We start from the raw sequence: 17,007 nt of genomic DNA on the forward strand, positions 1-17,007 counted from the left end.
AATATATTCATCCCATTTCAATTTGTATGGAGAGATATTATTTTATCTAAATATTTATTTTAAAATTATTTTTTAATTTAAAATTATCATATTTTATCTCATTTTTTAATTTAAATACATGATTTTAAAAAAATCATCTAATCTCAACTCAACAATATCACTATTATTTACAAATCATTTCAATTTATTTCATTTAATCTCATCTTATTTTTTAATTTAAATACAAAATTTTTAAAAGTATCTTATCTCAACTCAATAATATCATTATTATCTACAAATCATTTTAACTCATCTCGTTTTATTATCAAACTATCACTTTTATAGATTTAATACATTTGCACCTTTTTTATTTTTACTTATAAACTTTAATTTTATTTAGTATATCAGCAATATAAAACTAAACACATCACTTTTGGGGTTTTTTTTTTTTTTTACAAACACATCACTATTTTTACAATCTATCCATAACGTCAATTATTCACATTTAGAAAAATCCAATTAATTAAATGGTTTTTTTCTTCGGTCCCTATCTGCTGCGTAACCATACCAGTACACGATAATAACAATGAACGAAAGATAATATTTTATAATCGTGATGATGCAATATCGTATAATATTTTTAAAAAAGATGAATTAATATAAAATTCACATAAAAAAAATTAACTTTTTAATCTTAAATCTCATTTTTTTTTTAAAACGATTATACGACATTTATATATTTCATAACTGTATATAACATTACTCAACAATAAAATTGCAACACCAGTCATCCGCCGTGGCATTCGATCTCCACATATCCAATGCTGCCACATTTAAATAATAGAAAAAACTAAAAGGGATTGAAAATAAAATACAGGTGGGAACCACTACCCTATTATGATAATTAAAAAAAAAAAAACTTTTGAAGGGTTAATTGTTATGAGAAATTTTTCTTTTTATTTGTTGGCAATTATTTTCTATAAAAGTAATTATTTTTTATTAAAATAATTTTATTTTCATTATAAATAATTATTTTTATTATTAATAATTGTATATAAATATTTTATTTTTCTTGTAGTGTGTGCCGAGCGATGAGCTCTATTTTAGGGCCACCTTGCAGAGGCAAAGACCCCATTTGCATGAGAATCCATTCCATGACAAGGTGGCGCCTCCAACGCCAACTCCTCTAAAAGATTTCCTTGAGTGATAGGGCAAGTGCCTCCCACCCACATTTTAGTTTTTTTAATGAGTATTTTTTGTTTTTATTTTGTTTTTGTTTTTCTTTCCTTTGATCATGCGAGAATACCGAATGTGTAATAAGCTAAGCTAAGATGATTGATGAAAGTTTTTGCATTTCACATAATTTATGTGATATAATTTGAGTAAAAATATAAATTTTAAAATTTAAATTTTACAGATCAAATTATATAAATGATGTTGTGTAAATTAACCTTTCAAATAACACTACCCATCTAAATCATTTTATATACATACAAAATGATCAATTTTCATTCAAAATGAAAAGTCAAAACATCGAATTGAATGCTTCTTGAAATTCAGAGGCTTATGTTTAAAAAAAAATGCAAAATGCAGGAGTCAGGACTCAATTAATGCTGCATTCAACCCAAAGTCAAAAGTATATTCAACCATTGAATCATTAGAAATTAAACATAATTCTCATCATGAAACCAAAATAAACAGTTTGGAAAATATTGGAATATGTGTTTTGGAAAATAACATATATAGATACGACTTATTTTATAATTATTTTTAAAACTTTGTTTGAAATATAGAGATTTTTTTATAAAATAAACTGTAGTTCTAAAAGCATCATTACTCTACTCATGTATTTCACAAAATTTCCCTCTATTTAAGATTGATCAGTTGCTAAATATATATAGACACACACACATCATCATGATCAGTACTCACGTGCCTTTGATCGGTTTTAAGTCCATTACTTATCAAATCGGTTTCAGTCTCCTTCTTTCATATGAGAAAGGAAAAGAGCCTTCATTTGTATATTTTTGTTTATTATTTTTAGAGTTGTGTTACGTATAATTAATTATGGAGATTTTTTATATATTCTATTGATGTAATTAATTAAAACAGTTATTTTATATTAAAAAAAGTGACGTAATCAATCATATCAATAAAATATATAAAGAATACGTAAAAATGATTATACATAATATTTTTATAAATAGATTTTATATTTATTTATTTATTTAAATATACGAGATATATAAGTTAAAAAATTATATTCACGTAAAAAAAAGTTGTATCCCTTTATAATTGGATTAGTATTTCTTAAGATTCAAATTTGATGTTGATCCGTAGTCCATGTCACGGTTTATTAAAAAAAAAAAAAAATAGTAAAAATCCACGTCTCGAGATATAGTTGGGATAAAACTTAGATGGTGGGGGGCAGTTCCGATACAGTGCGAGTGGCGACATGTAAGCTGTAACCTCAAGCTTACGTAATATAATCACAATCAACCAAAGGACCCCACCACCGATGTTTTTGTAATTGATCCCTGAGCAGAAGTGGTCCATCTGTAATTTCACCACAGTTTTAGGCCCATATCTGTCAACATGGACTTCGGTGCCAACATGGACTTCGGTGCAAGGTCCCCCCTCACCTCCGCGAATCCATTATAAAAAGCCCCCAACCCAAATGTCTGACCGTACGAGGCGCACGAGCGTTCTGTAAACCAAAAAAAGAGAAAGAAACGTAATTGCCTCCAAACCTCTCTATAAATCAATCTCTCTCTCTCTCTCTCTAGAATACCTTCTTCGAATCCATCTTGAGGTATCGCTAATAGCCTGCATTTGTTTTTGTTATTTTTTTCTATCATGCGCTGATGTTATTTATTGCATTGGTTGATTTAAATAAATCTGGGATTTTTATTTTTCTTTTATAAATTCTTCAAAGTAAACCGTATGATTTCTTGTTGTTATGTTCTATTTATTGGACCTTAAAATTGACGTTTCGAAGAATGTGGTTTAATTATACTTTTTATAGGTTATTGATGAGTTTGGTGGAAACTAGTGAGATTTGATACTGCGATTTGAGTAGTATTCGCGCATGTATGAGTGTTTGTATATACGCATATTTACTTGTTGCATTGGGAGTGTAACGCACGATGATAAAAGAAGTCGCAGTTGAGGTTTGTTGAGTTGTTTTATGTTGTCGTCACTCGTAAATCGTGATGCTGCTGAATTGGTGGTGATCCTTTTGTATTCTATGATGTCTGGGATGTATGGTGATGCTGCTGAGTTGGCATTGATTGCCTTGTTTTTGATGTTATTCGGGACATTGTGTCCCGCGGGACAAGCAACAAATAGTGTTATGTGATATGGTAATTCTAGCGTGATTGCTTTTACGCTTGTTAAGATTCCCCCCCACCCCACCACTCCTCTTCTCCCTAGGAATATAGATAAGGTAAGGCTTTAGAATCTATTTAGTAGGGATCCTGGGGAAAGTTTGGATGAGGTACAACGAAATTAGTATACAGAAGGTGTTTGCATCTGCCAGGAAGGAACTTACAATACTCCTGGTTCTGCTCATAAAACCAGGTGGGCGGCTTTTGTAGTAAAAGATCGAAACCAAGCCTCGGTTGTCTAGGGCATCTGTTGGCGCAATGGGTTGCTTAACCAAAACCAAATCTGAGTTTGCTAAGCACATAGAGCATACAAACATTGTGGTGTTTACATATGTTAGAGCTTCATGAACTATTGAATATTATAATTGAATAGAGAGATTCTATCAGACATTGCTTTCTTTCTATTACAGTTCTTTTAAGTTGCCTTCTTAGACTATATTAGTCCTGGTTTAGACTTTTTATGTTTTTTGACTTCTCATAGTAGGACTCTATTCTTCATTTTTCTAATGTCAAAGGAATTTGGAGAATGACCAAATTACTCCTCATTGCATAGCACTTGAAGTATTGTTCTCTTGACCTCTTACCATGTGATTGGTTTGATTCCTCGCAGATACTACAAATCTAAAATTGTGAATATGGGTTCTTTTGCATAACCCAATTGCATACTATACATACTTGTATGTGAAATTCTCTGAAATTATTCATTTGGAAAATCTTGCTGTCAGGGGATAGCAGAAAGCTTTTCAATTTGTGTATAGTTTCTGCTGATGTTTTCTCTGCTTATGACATCATTTGCGCTTCATTGTGAAATTTCATTTGCAGGTCTCCGCCCATGGGTTCTAAATCAGTTGTGGATTTAATGGAGGCCTCCTCAGGTGCTCATTTTTCTGGATTTCACATGGACACCCTGAAGCAAAGAATTAAAGAGATAGACACATCAACAACGTCAGCGACTGAAAACATGCATAAACAGCCTTTTGTCATTGGTAAGTGCTGGATGGAAATATATGCAAATGGTGCCCTAAAATGGTGGTGCAACCCTATCATACTGGAAGTATTACTGAGTGCCCTAAAATGAAGAAGATAGAAAGGCATACCAGTTGATATAACTGATTTGATTTACATGATATAGAATCCAATCCAGATGGGTCAAGATTGATGATTTTACCGTTGGTAGTCTTCTTGCCTGTCTCATGCAGGAACTTGCAACAAAATAAAACCTGAATGATCTTACCCAGTTATATGTTCAGTTTAAATCAATCGTGTCAAAACCCACCAAAAAAGAGTTAGTTATGGGGTTCAAATGTCTACAAGTTTGAAAATTTAATCTTATCCTACAAGTTTTGTTTAACTTCGAAAACTTGGGATATGGTGTTGCTATATATAGGCACCTCTTTTCTGAAAATTGTTTATAACACAGCAACTAGAAATATTCAATTGTTCTTGATATTTACCAAAGCATCAGGTTTCTACTGTATTTCGTGGCAGGGGTTGCTGGGGGAGCAGCATCTGGTAAGACAACAGTTTGTGATATGATTATCCAGCAGCTTCATGATCAACGTGTTGTACTTGTTAACCAGGTAATGCTTTCCGATTCAATATCTCCAAGTGGGTGAGTAGAGAAGTTTATTCTGAGATCCTTTTATTTTATTTTTTCATTTACAGTACTAAACTATTGAGGAAATTGTTACATTTCTAGTATTTGAGAAAGTAAAATCCTGTGTTGTTTCTGATCGTTTAAATTTTCTTGGGATTTTCTTATTAGTTCTTTAGTAATTTTTTTTTTTCAGTTTCTAGAAGACTGACAATTTTTTTTTTTTTTTAATCTTTTGTATTTGATTGTGGAAAAGAGATTGATGCTGTTTTTTCTTATTGCAGGATTCCTTTTATCATGACTTGACCGAGGAGGAACTTACACAAGTATATGACTACAATTTTGATCATCCTGGTGAGGCCAATTCTGCAACTAAAGTTTGAAGAATATCTTTCTTTTTTTTTCGATAAGTAAAGTAAATTATATTATCAAAAGAAGGCAAAAGCCTGATACAAAGATTAGAGACCACATCTAGGTATGAACAATGGATATAAGGAACTCATGTAGCCCCAAACCATTGAATTCAACCGCTAAGGTCCATGTACAAAGAGTTCTAAAGAAAAAAACTTTCAATTCCTCCAACGATCTCTCTTTGTCCTCGAACGTCCTGTCATTGCGCTCTCTCCATAGACACCACATGATGCATATAGGGATCATCTTCCATACTGCTTTTATCTGTTGATTTCCTCTCATATTTTTCCAACTGGCCAATACCCCGACCACCATCTCCGGCATAGCCCAAGCCAAGTCCATTCTACCAAGTACCTCATTCCATAACCTACTCGCTACCTCACAGTGTATTAAGAGATGGTTCACCGATTCACCTCCCTTTCTACACATGCAACACCAATCTGTGATGATCACCCTGCGCTTCCTCAAATTATCAGTTGTGAGAATCTTACCCAATGCTGCAGTCCACACAAAAAATGCTACTTTGGGTGGCGCCTTATGTCTCCATATCTTTCGCCATGGGAACTGAATAAGTGTCTCTTGGGAAAGAGACTTATAAAAAGAGCGCACTGAAAAAGTACCTTTAACTGTAGGTATCCACCATAAACTATTCTGTGAATTATCCGGTTTAGTAGCATACAAAAGGCTATAAAAGGCTTCAATACTGCTCATCTCCCAATCTTGTGCCGCCCTATTGAATATGATATTCCATTGAATTTGTTCCCCTGATCTTTCCAGAATTTGATGAATATCATTGAAACAATTACCTTTGTAGAACTTTCTCATTGTCATTTACTGAAATAAGTTGTATCAATCCTTTGGTTATACTTGGTTAAAGTAGATCACCATTCGCTTCATGTTGTTGTATTGTTAACTCATCAAAGGGCCACTATTTACTAGTAATGTCAATCCCTGCACTATCCAGAAAAAAGTGTTGATTCACCATCCCTCAATATAGGATTCATCACTGTGGCAAAATTGTATAAAGAGTTCATTAGTAAGGGAGTAAGTTGCTTTAAAAAAACAGAGACATGTTCAATCTGATCGGTTTGTGGCCTTAAATAAGAATCAATATGGTGTTCTTTATTCTTATCTGGTGTTTGCTGTTTAGTTCAATTCCATCCAGCTCAATTGAATTTTCATGCAAAGTTGCCGTTTGTGTCAGATGCTTTTGACACTAAGCAACTGTTACGTATTATGGAGAAGTTGAAGCATGGGCAAGCAGTAGATATTCCAAACTATGATTTCAAGAGTTACAAAAACAACGTGTTTCCGGCAAGAAGGGTAATTTATTATTATTATTATTATTATTGTGGTTTTTGGGAGAGGGGGGGGGGTCACATATACATGATCTACATACCATTGTTTCTCTCTCCCCCCCCCCCCCCCCCCCCCCTTTTTGTAAAAATACCCATTGTAGTGATCTTGAGGCTGAAAGTGAAAATTTTTATATAATATTATCGGCAGGTAAACCCTTCAGATGTTATACTTTTGGAAGGCATACTCATTTTCCATGATCCGCGTGTCAGAGAGTTGATGAATATGAAGATATTTGTTGATACAGGTCCTCTATTTTCATTTTACTTGACAGAATTTCATACTGCATTTCTCACGTTTATCCTATTCACTAGGAAACTCATCTTTTAGAAAACAGTGTTGTATTACGTGTTTTTTTTTTATAAGTAAATAAATTTTATTGATCCACGTAAATAGGCCAAGCCCGAGTACACGGGGAGTAAACAAGAAAAAACCTAGTTACAATCTAAGTGCTACGGATAGTAGCATAAAAGTCATGTAGACTCGTTCTAGTCAAAACAATAGTAGATGCCCAAAGGAGTAGAGTGTGAAAGAAAAAAGCTCGAAAAGCATCCGGAGAGCGTTCCTTATTCTCAAAACAGCGGCCATTTCTTTCGGTCCACGTGCACCACATTAAGCATAAAGGTATCATCTTCCATACAGCTGCAATCTGTCGATTCCCTCTTAGCCTTTGCCAACAAGACAGTAAATCGATCACCCTTTGTGGCATGACCCAAGCAATGCCCAGCCTCGAGAGGATCTCATCCCACAAAACTTTAACCGCGTGGCAATGAAGGAGGAGGTGATCCACTGATTCACCATTGTGTTTGCACATGAAACACCAATCCATTATGAATAGTCCACGTTTCCTTAGCTTGTCCACCGTTAGTATTTTACCATGAGACGTCACCCACCCAAAGAAAGCAACCTTGAGGGGAACCTTGCTTCTCCAAATGTTCTTCCAGGGGAAGGCATTTGGTGGGTGATTTAATAAGGCCTTATAGTACGAACGGACTGAAAATTTCTTATTCCCTGTGCACGTCCATAATAGTCTGTCTTCCCCTCCAGCCCTAATCTTCAAGTCATGTAGTGCGCTATAGAAGTCAGTGATGGCGCCTAACTCCCAATCCTATGCTGCTCTAGAGAATCTCACAGACCAAAGTATGGAATCAGCGGTAGGGCACATATTGTCAGCCACTGAGGAATTCTGATCAAACGCCATACTATAGATGGAAGGGAAAGCGTTTTTTAGAGCGACATCACCGCACCAAATATCATGCCAAAATCTAATTTGTGTGCCCCTTCCCACCACAAACCTGCAATGACCACGAAAGTCATCCCATACGTGTTGTAGTCTGCATTTGAAGTTCTTAGTATTTTATTCCATTGGCCAATCCAATAGATTTTACTATTATGAGTCAGTTGCATCTTTCACTTGGGTGTCGGTCCCTGAGTATTTGGATATGATATGGTAGTATTTGTATGAGCAAATGAGGCTTAGTTATAATTCTAACTTTAAGCTCAACATGCCTTTTTGAGTTACAATATCTTGGGAGTGGCGAGTGGAAGCCAAGTCTAATTCAAATTTGGACCTTTTCGCTTGCTTGCAAGATTCCTTCATTGACTCCTAGCCAAAATTAGAAGTGGCTTTTCTGAATTAACCAACCTATAAGTACAGACTGAATAGAGAGCGTTTACTTGGTGCAGCATAAAGGAAAAGGGAGATGGTTTTTTTGTGCTTCCACCCAGAGAGAGTTGGACTCTAAGCATCACACGAGAAAGAAGAGAGCTGCCATTCATTTTCTTTGGCATCTCATGGGTTTAAGGTCTTAGAGAACGCTGTATAATTTCTCTTTTATAGGGATTTTTTTCGTGTCTAGTGAGATTACGTGTATTGGGAATTTGGGCTTTGATTGATTTTATCACTGTTCTATTGCACTAATCTTTTGATTAGTGAATTTCTTCTTGACAGTCTTCACCGGTGGATGTAGTCATTATAAGCCAAACCACATAAATCTTGGTGTCTTGTGTGATTGCTGAATTTATTTTTCTATTTTCTGCTTTTTGTTGTTCTTAAGATCTGCATTTGCAACATCGCAATATGTATTAGGATGTAGTGATTCCAATAAAAGGACATAAGATATGTGTAGATGATTTAACTGACAAGGTCTTGGAAGCATAAGAATTTCTGATATCTGTGTCAAAACAATGCTTATATTAAATTGTTATATGTAGTTTAGAATGTACATCAAATCATTGTGTTAATAAGTTGGACTGCTACTTCACATCATAAAATTTTCAGTGCAGATGCTGATGTACGCCTAGCACGGAGGATAAGGCGGGATACTGTTGAAAAGGGTAGGGATATTGGTGCAGTACTTGATCAGGTAACTTTTCAATTTATGTCACTCTAGCTTAAAGACCATATTCATAATTTGTTAATCTGTAATTAGTGTTGTGTGCTGCACTCGTCGAACAAACCTTCATGATGCTAACCCACAATGTGATGAAATAATATTGTGGTAGAAAGATTTGTGGTCAATTTTGATAGAAGTGGATTATTGAAGGTAGTTGAGTTTTTACGCAAAATTCTTAGGCATTCTCCTATATACATCCTGTATTATTGGCGTACTTGTGTGTGTGTGCAAGCGCGTGCGCATGTATAAAACATCGTGTATACTGGGTGTCTCTCTTTTTTAGTAAGTTGTTTGCTTATTGGAAGAAAAGAACAAATAGGTGTTGGGTTTTGAGCTCTTGAATTTCTAGATTATTCTATTTCTTACCTTTGGTATGTTTTCGAGCTAATTTCCAGGGTGCGGATGTCTGTGTTATATTATTATTATTTTGCATATGATGATACGTTTCTATGATGATGCAGTACTCCAAATTTGTTAAGGCTGCTTTTGATGACTTTATCCTCCCAACAAAGAAGTATGCTGATATAATTATTCCCCGTGGGGGGGATAATCATGTAGCCATTGATTTGATTGTACAACATATTCGTACCAAGCTTGGACAACATGATCTCTGTAAAATATACCCAAATTTATATGTCATTCAATCAACTTTTCAGGTATCCCTTTCTTCCTAGTCGTTAACCATTTTTTTAACAATGTTATAGTGGTACGGTTTTACTGGAACTCCAAAGTCAAAATGATTACAAAAGTTAAGGTATTATTTATTTTTGTTACTTATAAGTTTTCTTTGTCTCATGCAGATACGGGGTATGCATACCCTCATACGTGATTCTCAAACGACAAAGCATGACTTTGTTTTTTATTCCGATCGGTTGATCCGTTTGGTGGGTATATGTTCCTTTGAGCCAATGGATCATTTGATGTCTTCTACACCTGTATTGTTTATTCTTCATTATTTATCATGATTCCTGCTTTGCAACTAGGTTGTAGAACATGGCCTAGGACATCTTCCATTTACAGAAAAGCAAGTGATCACTCCGACTGGTAAGCTGGTCTTCATGTGCTTTTATAGGTTTTCCAATTATTGACTCTCGTGTGTTTGAGACCATTTCGATGATATGTTTGTTTGAGACCATTTCCTTCCACAAATGCAGGGTCTGTGTATACTGGTGTGGATTTCTGTAAAAGGTTATGTGGTGTCTCTATTATCAGGAGGTACCAACCTAGTCCAACATCTTAAAGCACCCATATATGTTACCAATTTTTCAAAGCTGTTTTTTATTTGATTTATAATTCCAAGTTAGAATTATCTTTGGGTGCACTGAAACTAGGGTATCCATCTTAAAATTTTCATGCATTACTGATTTGATCCTTTGGCCTCAGAAATTTTTCTCGGACCAGTTTTGTCATGTAACCATTACGTAGTTGTCATGTGTGCAAATTATTTTGGATCCCCTTCTATTGTCATTGTATGATGTCAAACATTTTCATAACTGATGTCAGTGGTGAGAGTATGGAGAATGCTTTGCGAGCATGTTGTAAAGGTATCAAGATTGGGAAGATTCTCATTCACAGAGAAGGCGACAATGGTCAGCAGGTTTGTGCCTCTCTGTTTTTGCTCTTGAGTGTGCAGGTATTTCGTTTCCTTGGTGCCAACCTTTTTAGTGTTTCATTCTCTGGGCAGCTAATCTATGAAAAATTGCCGATGGACATTTCGGAAAGGCATGTGTTACTATTGGATCCTATCCTAGGGACAGGTTCGTTGTTTTCATATGGAAACCACTATTCTTTTTGAGTAGCTATTGGTTCTTATAAATGGGACTCAACAGAGTTTTCATGCTCGTGTGGGGCGTCGATATTTTCCCTACATATCCCCGTTCCATTTACCGTTTACACCCTAAAAAAGATGAAGTTGCTTTAGGCTGCTCCAAAATTTTCAATATCATCTATATAACGAACAGATATAATGATGTCACCTTTTCTCCAGGGAATTCGGCTGTTCAAGCTATCTCCTTACTTTTAAAGAAAGGTGTACCAGAGTCCAACATTATATTTCTCAACCTGATATCGGTGAGTTTGTCCACAAGTTTGTGTGGTATTTGTAATGCTTATTCCCTGCAAACAATTTTCTTAGCGAGTAAACACTTCCCAGCCCATGACTATATATATATATATATAAATGTGCATTGAGTCTCTCTTAGTAATGCTTTTAATATTAATTATTAATCTCACCAGGCACCTCAGGGTGTACATATGGTTTGCAAGTGCTTTCCAAGAATAAAGATTGTGACTTCTGAGATTGAGATGGGTCTAAACAAAGATTTCCGGGTGATACCTGGAATGGGTGAGTTTGGAGACCGATATTTTGGAACGGATGATGATGACCCACAAGTGGCAGCGGCGGCCCCTTCTCAGCAGTTCCATCAGGGTTGATAATTGGTCCCAACCCACCCTCGTTTTCAGCTGAGTTTGCAGGCTGGCACAAATTTCAAATCAGTTTTGACTCATGACTTCAATTCATTAGACATTATCATCTTCTTCTTAAAATTTTCATTACGGCATAAATCAGGTAACGGCCTCCCAATTCAAGGATATATACATGTATTTATGAACCCCAGATGATGATATTTTACTACGTAATAAAGTTGTGTTGTCTTATCTTAATTTGTTACACTATGAACGTGATCGAGCGTAATCATGGTGTATATATATGGTGGGTTTATATTTATCTACATTTTGCACCTTAATTATAATACTATGACCGGACCTCCACGTACTTACAAATTAAACCGATTCATGAAGACTAATTTCTGGGAAAGATCTTGAGCTAACATTATGATGGATCTTAATTCAAGTTTGATTTATTTACTTTTTTGACAAAAGGAAGCAAAATTATTAGACAAAAAATTAATAGAATTTCTAGAAATATAAAATCTAGTTGATATGCCCGCTATTCACAGTATATTGACCGATTGTTTCGAAAGAACTCAAAATTAGCTGCACATCTGCTGCTTGTGACCGGCTAATCGGTTCCATAATCTTTAATATTCACTCCACCCTTAGCAAATTCAGTCTAAAAAGGCAGCAAAATTACCAAACATATACAGCCCATCTTCAAGCAAAGTGGTCTATAGGCACTTGCAGTTGGAATTTGGATGGATTCACCCTCCCTCCCTCATCTTCTCTTCCAAAATGATGCAAGTTAACAATGGTTCTATGCAATCTTCCATTATTTGTTGAGAGAGAGAGAGAGAGAGAGAGAGAGAGAGAGAGAGAGAGAGAGAATTTACTTTCACTTGAAATTTACCAATAGCAAAAGATAAGAGGAGAGAACTCACGCAGCGATCAGTGACTCTCACAACTTTTGATACTGGGATCAATGGGTCATCATTTATTTACATAGTAATGGATAATCCTAAAACTAAAAGAAATCCATTAACAATTAATAATTTAATATGCAAGTAAGAGTTGCGCAGCCAACTCTAACCCCTTTGATTCATGTTCTTTTGCAGAACACAAGTCATCCCAACAGGATCGAACCACCAATGACTAAATTACCATTCAGGGACACCAAAATGGTAAAAGAGCGGAGGAAAGCAACTCTGTAGAGGTTACAACTATCAGAGCCAGGTTTCGATCCTGGGACCTGTGGGTTATGGGCCCACCACGCTTCCGCTGCGCCACTCTGATGCTTGCTGACCAAGTGTCAGAAAAACTATTAATAATCGAACATCTCGACCGAAGAAAGCGAAAATGAAAAGGTAAGCCTCGGATTTACATCTGATGTGTGGTGTTGAAGAAAACACGGTCGGGATATCAGATTCGGGATTGAATAGCGATTCTGAACATTCTCCAAATTTCTCCTAGGCCTTATTATATTTTCTGAAGAAGAATCCACGTGCAGTTCCTGCCGAAGTAATGCCTTTCAATCGAACTAAAATCTGTTCCAAAGTAAAATCTCTAATGGGCTCGAGGAGGTGTAACATCGATAAAAAGAGGTTTGCATCAGTATTTGACAATTTGTTAATACTGCAAACTTGCATTTCACCATGTCATAAAAGGACGAATCTTTAGGGCTAATTTTGGAGATAAAGGAATTGATCTTGGATATCTTTTATGTATTCTTTTCTAAATAAGAAAAAGTAAAATTTTCTATGTATTAATAGGATGAAATTCCTAGGCCACGCTATGGATAATGTAAATCAATAGATTATACGGATAGTGGAAGGCATGCATAAGAAGATACCATAATTGAACCACGTTTGAATGTGTCCAATTGGAAAGAAAAATTTAAAAAGAAGATAATGAGAGCCACCCTAAGGAGATTTTCCACAGATTTCTTCTCCTCTTTCTCCACAAGCTGTGCTGTGGCACTTTAAAGTTTAAACTTTCAAAATTCATATGTGAATCCTAGGACTTAAGAGAACGAAACCCTCAAATCTGCAGACTTTCAGTAGAAAGTTAGAAGGTCGACTAATAGGTTTGGTTCCTATTTTTCAGACGTGATGATTTTCTGCAATGCTGCTCTATTTGTTTCTCCTGTTATATTGGCAGGCTGCTGATTGATGGTGTAATAAATTTATAATTCCAGCCTCCCAAGTTAAATAACCTCATCATCATCATCAATCGACAACAATAATTTTGTATGAATTGAGAACTACCACCACCGTTTTTTTGAGTTTGAGAGCTTCACAGAGTCCCCGGAGATAGATTTTCACAACCCATAAGAAGTCTTTTTAGTAAAATTGTACGCGTGATAGATTGTACACCAAAATTGCTATATAGATCTCAACCTAAGTAGAGTGGAAAAACAGAAGACCAGAATTATGTATTGCATTTTCTACTAATCCGAAAAACAACTGTAAGAATAATGGAGTTATGCATCCAGTAAGAATAAGAATAACAGAGAATTATGTTTTGAATCTTCATCGCTTTGTTTTGCAGTTGCGGGCAACTAAGACACCAGTTGGTGGACTGGTCATCTCTACGCGACATCTGCTGTGCAACCAGTAAGAATAATGGATCAGACCAAGTGTGGCTTTCACTTTATACTTTCCTCTTACACTATAGCTGACCCTGTTGCTCTGCACCTGTTTTTGAAGCTCCACTGCAAGATTCTGAGGCAAAAATACTAAGCTGGATAGGAAGTGAACTAATTCCAACCTGGTTTCCCCTCGCCTTTGAGTGAAAGGTTGAACAGCTTGAGTTGCTATGAGCCTTTCGGAAAAGAAAAGCTCTATCACCAAATTCTCCAGCCTTACATCGATTTTCCGATTTGGGTTTGAGAAATTTGCAAGGAAAGTATAGTCCCCATTGAAATACTCTGGTGAGTCGAAATAGATAACGCTAAGGTTTGCATTAGGAATGTCAAACGATGGGTTTCTTGGTTTAACAACAAGAAAGATAATCAAAGTTGCTATTCCAAAAAAGATGAGAATAAGGCTGAAAAGGAGACAGAGAATTGAACTACACCATATGAATGGGTTGGTCCGGGGAGGCTGAGGCCTCACGAGCGTTGATATTTCTCCTAATTTTTTCAGGTCAGAATTTGACTTCTCTGGTGGTTTGTTTTGATGATTCACGGTTTGCTTTGATATAACAATTTCGTCGAGAGATATTGAAGTGGTTTTCTTTCTGAGTGGGGGTAGAGTTGGAGGTGGAGGTGTAGGTGAAGGTGGACCTGGTGGAGTTGGAGGTTGAGGTGAAAGGAGAGGCATCTTTGTTGAAGTGTTTATGAAGACAAACCACCACAGCAAGTAATTGAAGAAGATGGAAGATGAAGATGAAGATGGTTGTTTTCTGTATATAAAGAACAAATTCATTGAATTATATGTAAATTCTAATTGATGTTTTGGTAATGACGATAATTATTTAGATATGATGCATTATTTTATTTTTTAAATCTGTCCTTGTATTTTAGCAGAGCACACAAAACCAGAAAAGATGAGATAACAAGAAGGTGCCTTTACTTATAGCTGGTGGTGATAATTTACTTTGGTCTAACATGATACATAAATAACAGTAATGTTGGGGGAAAAACTGTGTCCCCATTCAAATAATTAATCTTTTGCGAACAGCAAGACTAAATAAGGGTAAAGATTGAATACTTCCAAAATATTAAGGGTTAAATTTGATAATATTTTGAGACTGAAATTGAAATTTGAAATATAGAGCAGTAGAAGGCAGCACAAGGACCATAAGGGTATTGTGATCTTAAATAGATTAAGAAGCGGAATTAAAGGGGAATTAACTAAAGAGGAAAAGAAACTTTTGATTGAGCTGAAGTGGGACCAACATGTTGGTTTTTGATATTGTAGGTGGAGCTAAAGTTGTGGTTTGAATGTTTTTGCTTTTGAAAGTGCAGCTCTGTTGCCTAGAAAAATCGAAAAGAACTAAAAGAAAAAAAAAAGCGCAGCTCTTTCGAGAAAGCCCCGAGGAAGTGGCCCTGCAAAAAGGTTGCATTTTTTTTCTCAACTAGTTAAAGGGTAGAGAAATGTATAACCGTATACAGGAGGAGTTGCACTGCAAAGTTAAACCAATGGCTTCATATAAAAGGAAAATTTTAGATGCCCAGGCCCAGGCCCAGGCCCAGGCCCAGGCCCAGGCCCACATCAAACAAAACTGAAGTCTTCAAAGCAAATAGTAATGTTATTTGCATGTATACTTCGTGTAAAGTTACAGTTGGTATATCTGTCGTTGTTCATTCCCAACAATACCTCAACTGCTCACTTTTGACCTCTAACACGTATTTCTAATGGGCTTCAAGATTGCATGACATATATTAGATGCATAATGTGATCATTACTTACATGGGGTTTTTCAGTCCCTCAAGTCTGCAATGTGTTAAGAGTCTCTGCATATTTTTGTGTTCTGGTAAGCTGAGGAGCATGATTCCACGGAAGCTATCTAGAGCTGCATTTTCCACTGTATATATGTAATGTGGTGACCAAAGCTCTTTGGTCACCATTTAGCCAAGCACCTTTTGCAAGCTCTAAAACTTTATAAAGAAAATGTAACACAATATGTCACATATATAGTTTAGTCACTCACCAAAAACACTATAATTTTAATACGCAATATAAAAAAAAAAAAAATTGTGCACAAAATATTAAGTAGCATCAAATATATAGAGTAAGAATAGGAGAAGCACAAACTTAGTATTTTATTGATGTTCAGCCTCAATACTTAAATCCTTTCCTAAAACTACTCATTGAGTATTCATAAATTTACTATTCAATCTCCGTGTAGATAAAAAGTTATTACATATTTGAGTAATTCTCGCTCAAAAAATCCATATAGAACACCTTCCATACTTTCAATCTCGTTAGAAGTGATGATTCAATTATTCCTCTCTTTAAAACTCCTAATACACATCTAAAGGTTATGCACACACTTTACAATTACTCAAGATTTAATAATGAATAAGTTATAGATTATTCTCCTTGGTGAGTGAAATGAAATAATATGGTGTAAATTATATCTATGGTAAAATGAACAAAAGCTCAACTGAAAAAAGAAAAGAAGAAGAAGAAGATGATTATGTGTCTTTTTGTGAATGGTTCTTGTAATTGTCGTATTTAAGATCAATGAGAATTTGCATTTTTCTTAGTATTGGGTTAAATTTCGTATAATTATATATCTATACATAGATTTTGATGATAACAAACGAATTCAAAAAATAAAGGAGTCTCAAGCTCAAATTATCTACATAATGGAATCAAACATATCAAGGAACCAATCATGAGCAAAAAGGGAACAAGTTCATATTAAACCTCATAGAATAATATTGTAAATCTCTTAAAAAATTTGAAATTAAGATTAAGGCTTAAAATTAATATTTTATCATAAAACATTAAAATACATTTTCCACATGTGTATGAATATT

General features: G+C 35.2%; 2 protein-coding genes and 1 non-coding gene across 6 annotated transcripts; 1 reads left to right on the top strand and 2 right to left on the bottom strand.

Annotated features, from left to right (window-relative positions):
* The first annotated feature begins 2,633 nt into the window (after nt 1–2,633).
* Nucleotides 2,634–11,780, top strand: LOC122282588 (uridine kinase-like protein 3). Of its 4 annotated transcripts, XM_043094527.1 has the most exons (15): nt 2,676–2,791; nt 3,976–4,042; nt 4,188–4,351; nt 4,854–4,945; nt 5,244–5,313; nt 6,575–6,693; nt 6,877–6,973; nt 9,013–9,092; nt 9,584–9,778; nt 9,923–10,006; nt 10,106–10,166; nt 10,277–10,337; nt 10,626–10,879; nt 11,110–11,192; nt 11,358–11,780. In XM_043094527.1, the coding sequence occupies exons 3-15, from the start codon at nt 4,198–4,200 to the stop codon at nt 11,553–11,555; spliced, it is 1,548 nt and encodes a 515-aa protein (XP_042950461.1). In that variant the 5' UTR covers nt 2,676–2,791; nt 3,976–4,042; nt 4,188–4,197; the 3' UTR covers nt 11,556–11,780. The 4 variants fall into 4 exon arrangements, with proteins under 4 accessions (XP_042950458.1, XP_042950461.1, XP_042950459.1 ...); XM_043094524.1 differs by lacking the exon at nt 3,976–4,042 and having other exon boundaries at nt 2,634–2,791; XM_043094525.1 differs by lacking the exons at nt 2,676–2,791; nt 3,976–4,042 and adding an exon at nt 3,402–3,558.
* A 960-nt stretch (nt 11,781–12,740) lies between these two features.
* Nucleotides 12,741–12,812, bottom strand: TRNAM-CAU. The gene has a single exon. It is a non-coding gene; the product is annotated as a tRNA-Met (tRNA).
* Nucleotides 12,813–13,916: 1,104 nt separating this feature from the next.
* Nucleotides 13,917–14,925, bottom strand: LOC122280775 (uncharacterized protein At1g08160). The gene has a single exon (XM_043091792.1). The coding sequence runs from the start codon at nt 14,837–14,839 to the stop codon at nt 14,048–14,050; it is 792 nt and encodes a 263-aa protein (XP_042947726.1). The 5' UTR covers nt 14,840–14,925; the 3' UTR covers nt 13,917–14,047.
* Nucleotides 14,926–17,007: the final 2,082 nt, after the last annotated feature.

This window comes from Carya illinoinensis, chromosome 11 (genome assembly GCF_018687715.1).
Source record: "Carya illinoinensis cultivar Pawnee chromosome 11, C.illinoinensisPawnee_v1, whole genome shotgun sequence".
Lineage (NCBI taxonomy): Eukaryota > Viridiplantae > Streptophyta > Magnoliopsida > Fagales > Juglandaceae > Carya > Carya illinoinensis.

Coding starts and splice junctions, on each gene's coding strand:
- LOC122282588 (XM_043094524.1), top strand. CDS start 4,198: ATGGGTTCTAAATCAGTTGTGGATTTAATGGAGGCCTCCTCAGGTGCT. Junction 4,352..4,853: donor TAAACAGCCTTTTGTCATTG/GTAAGTGCTGGA, acceptor ATTTCGTGGCAG/GGGTTGCTGGGGGAGCAGCA. Junction 6,974..9,012: donor GAAGATATTTGTTGATACAG/GTCCTCTATTTT, acceptor TTTTCAGTGCAG/ATGCTGATGTACGCCTAGCA.
- LOC122280775 (XM_043091792.1), bottom strand. CDS start 14,839: ATGCCTCTCCTTTCACCTCAACCTCCAACTCCACCAGGTCCACCTTCA.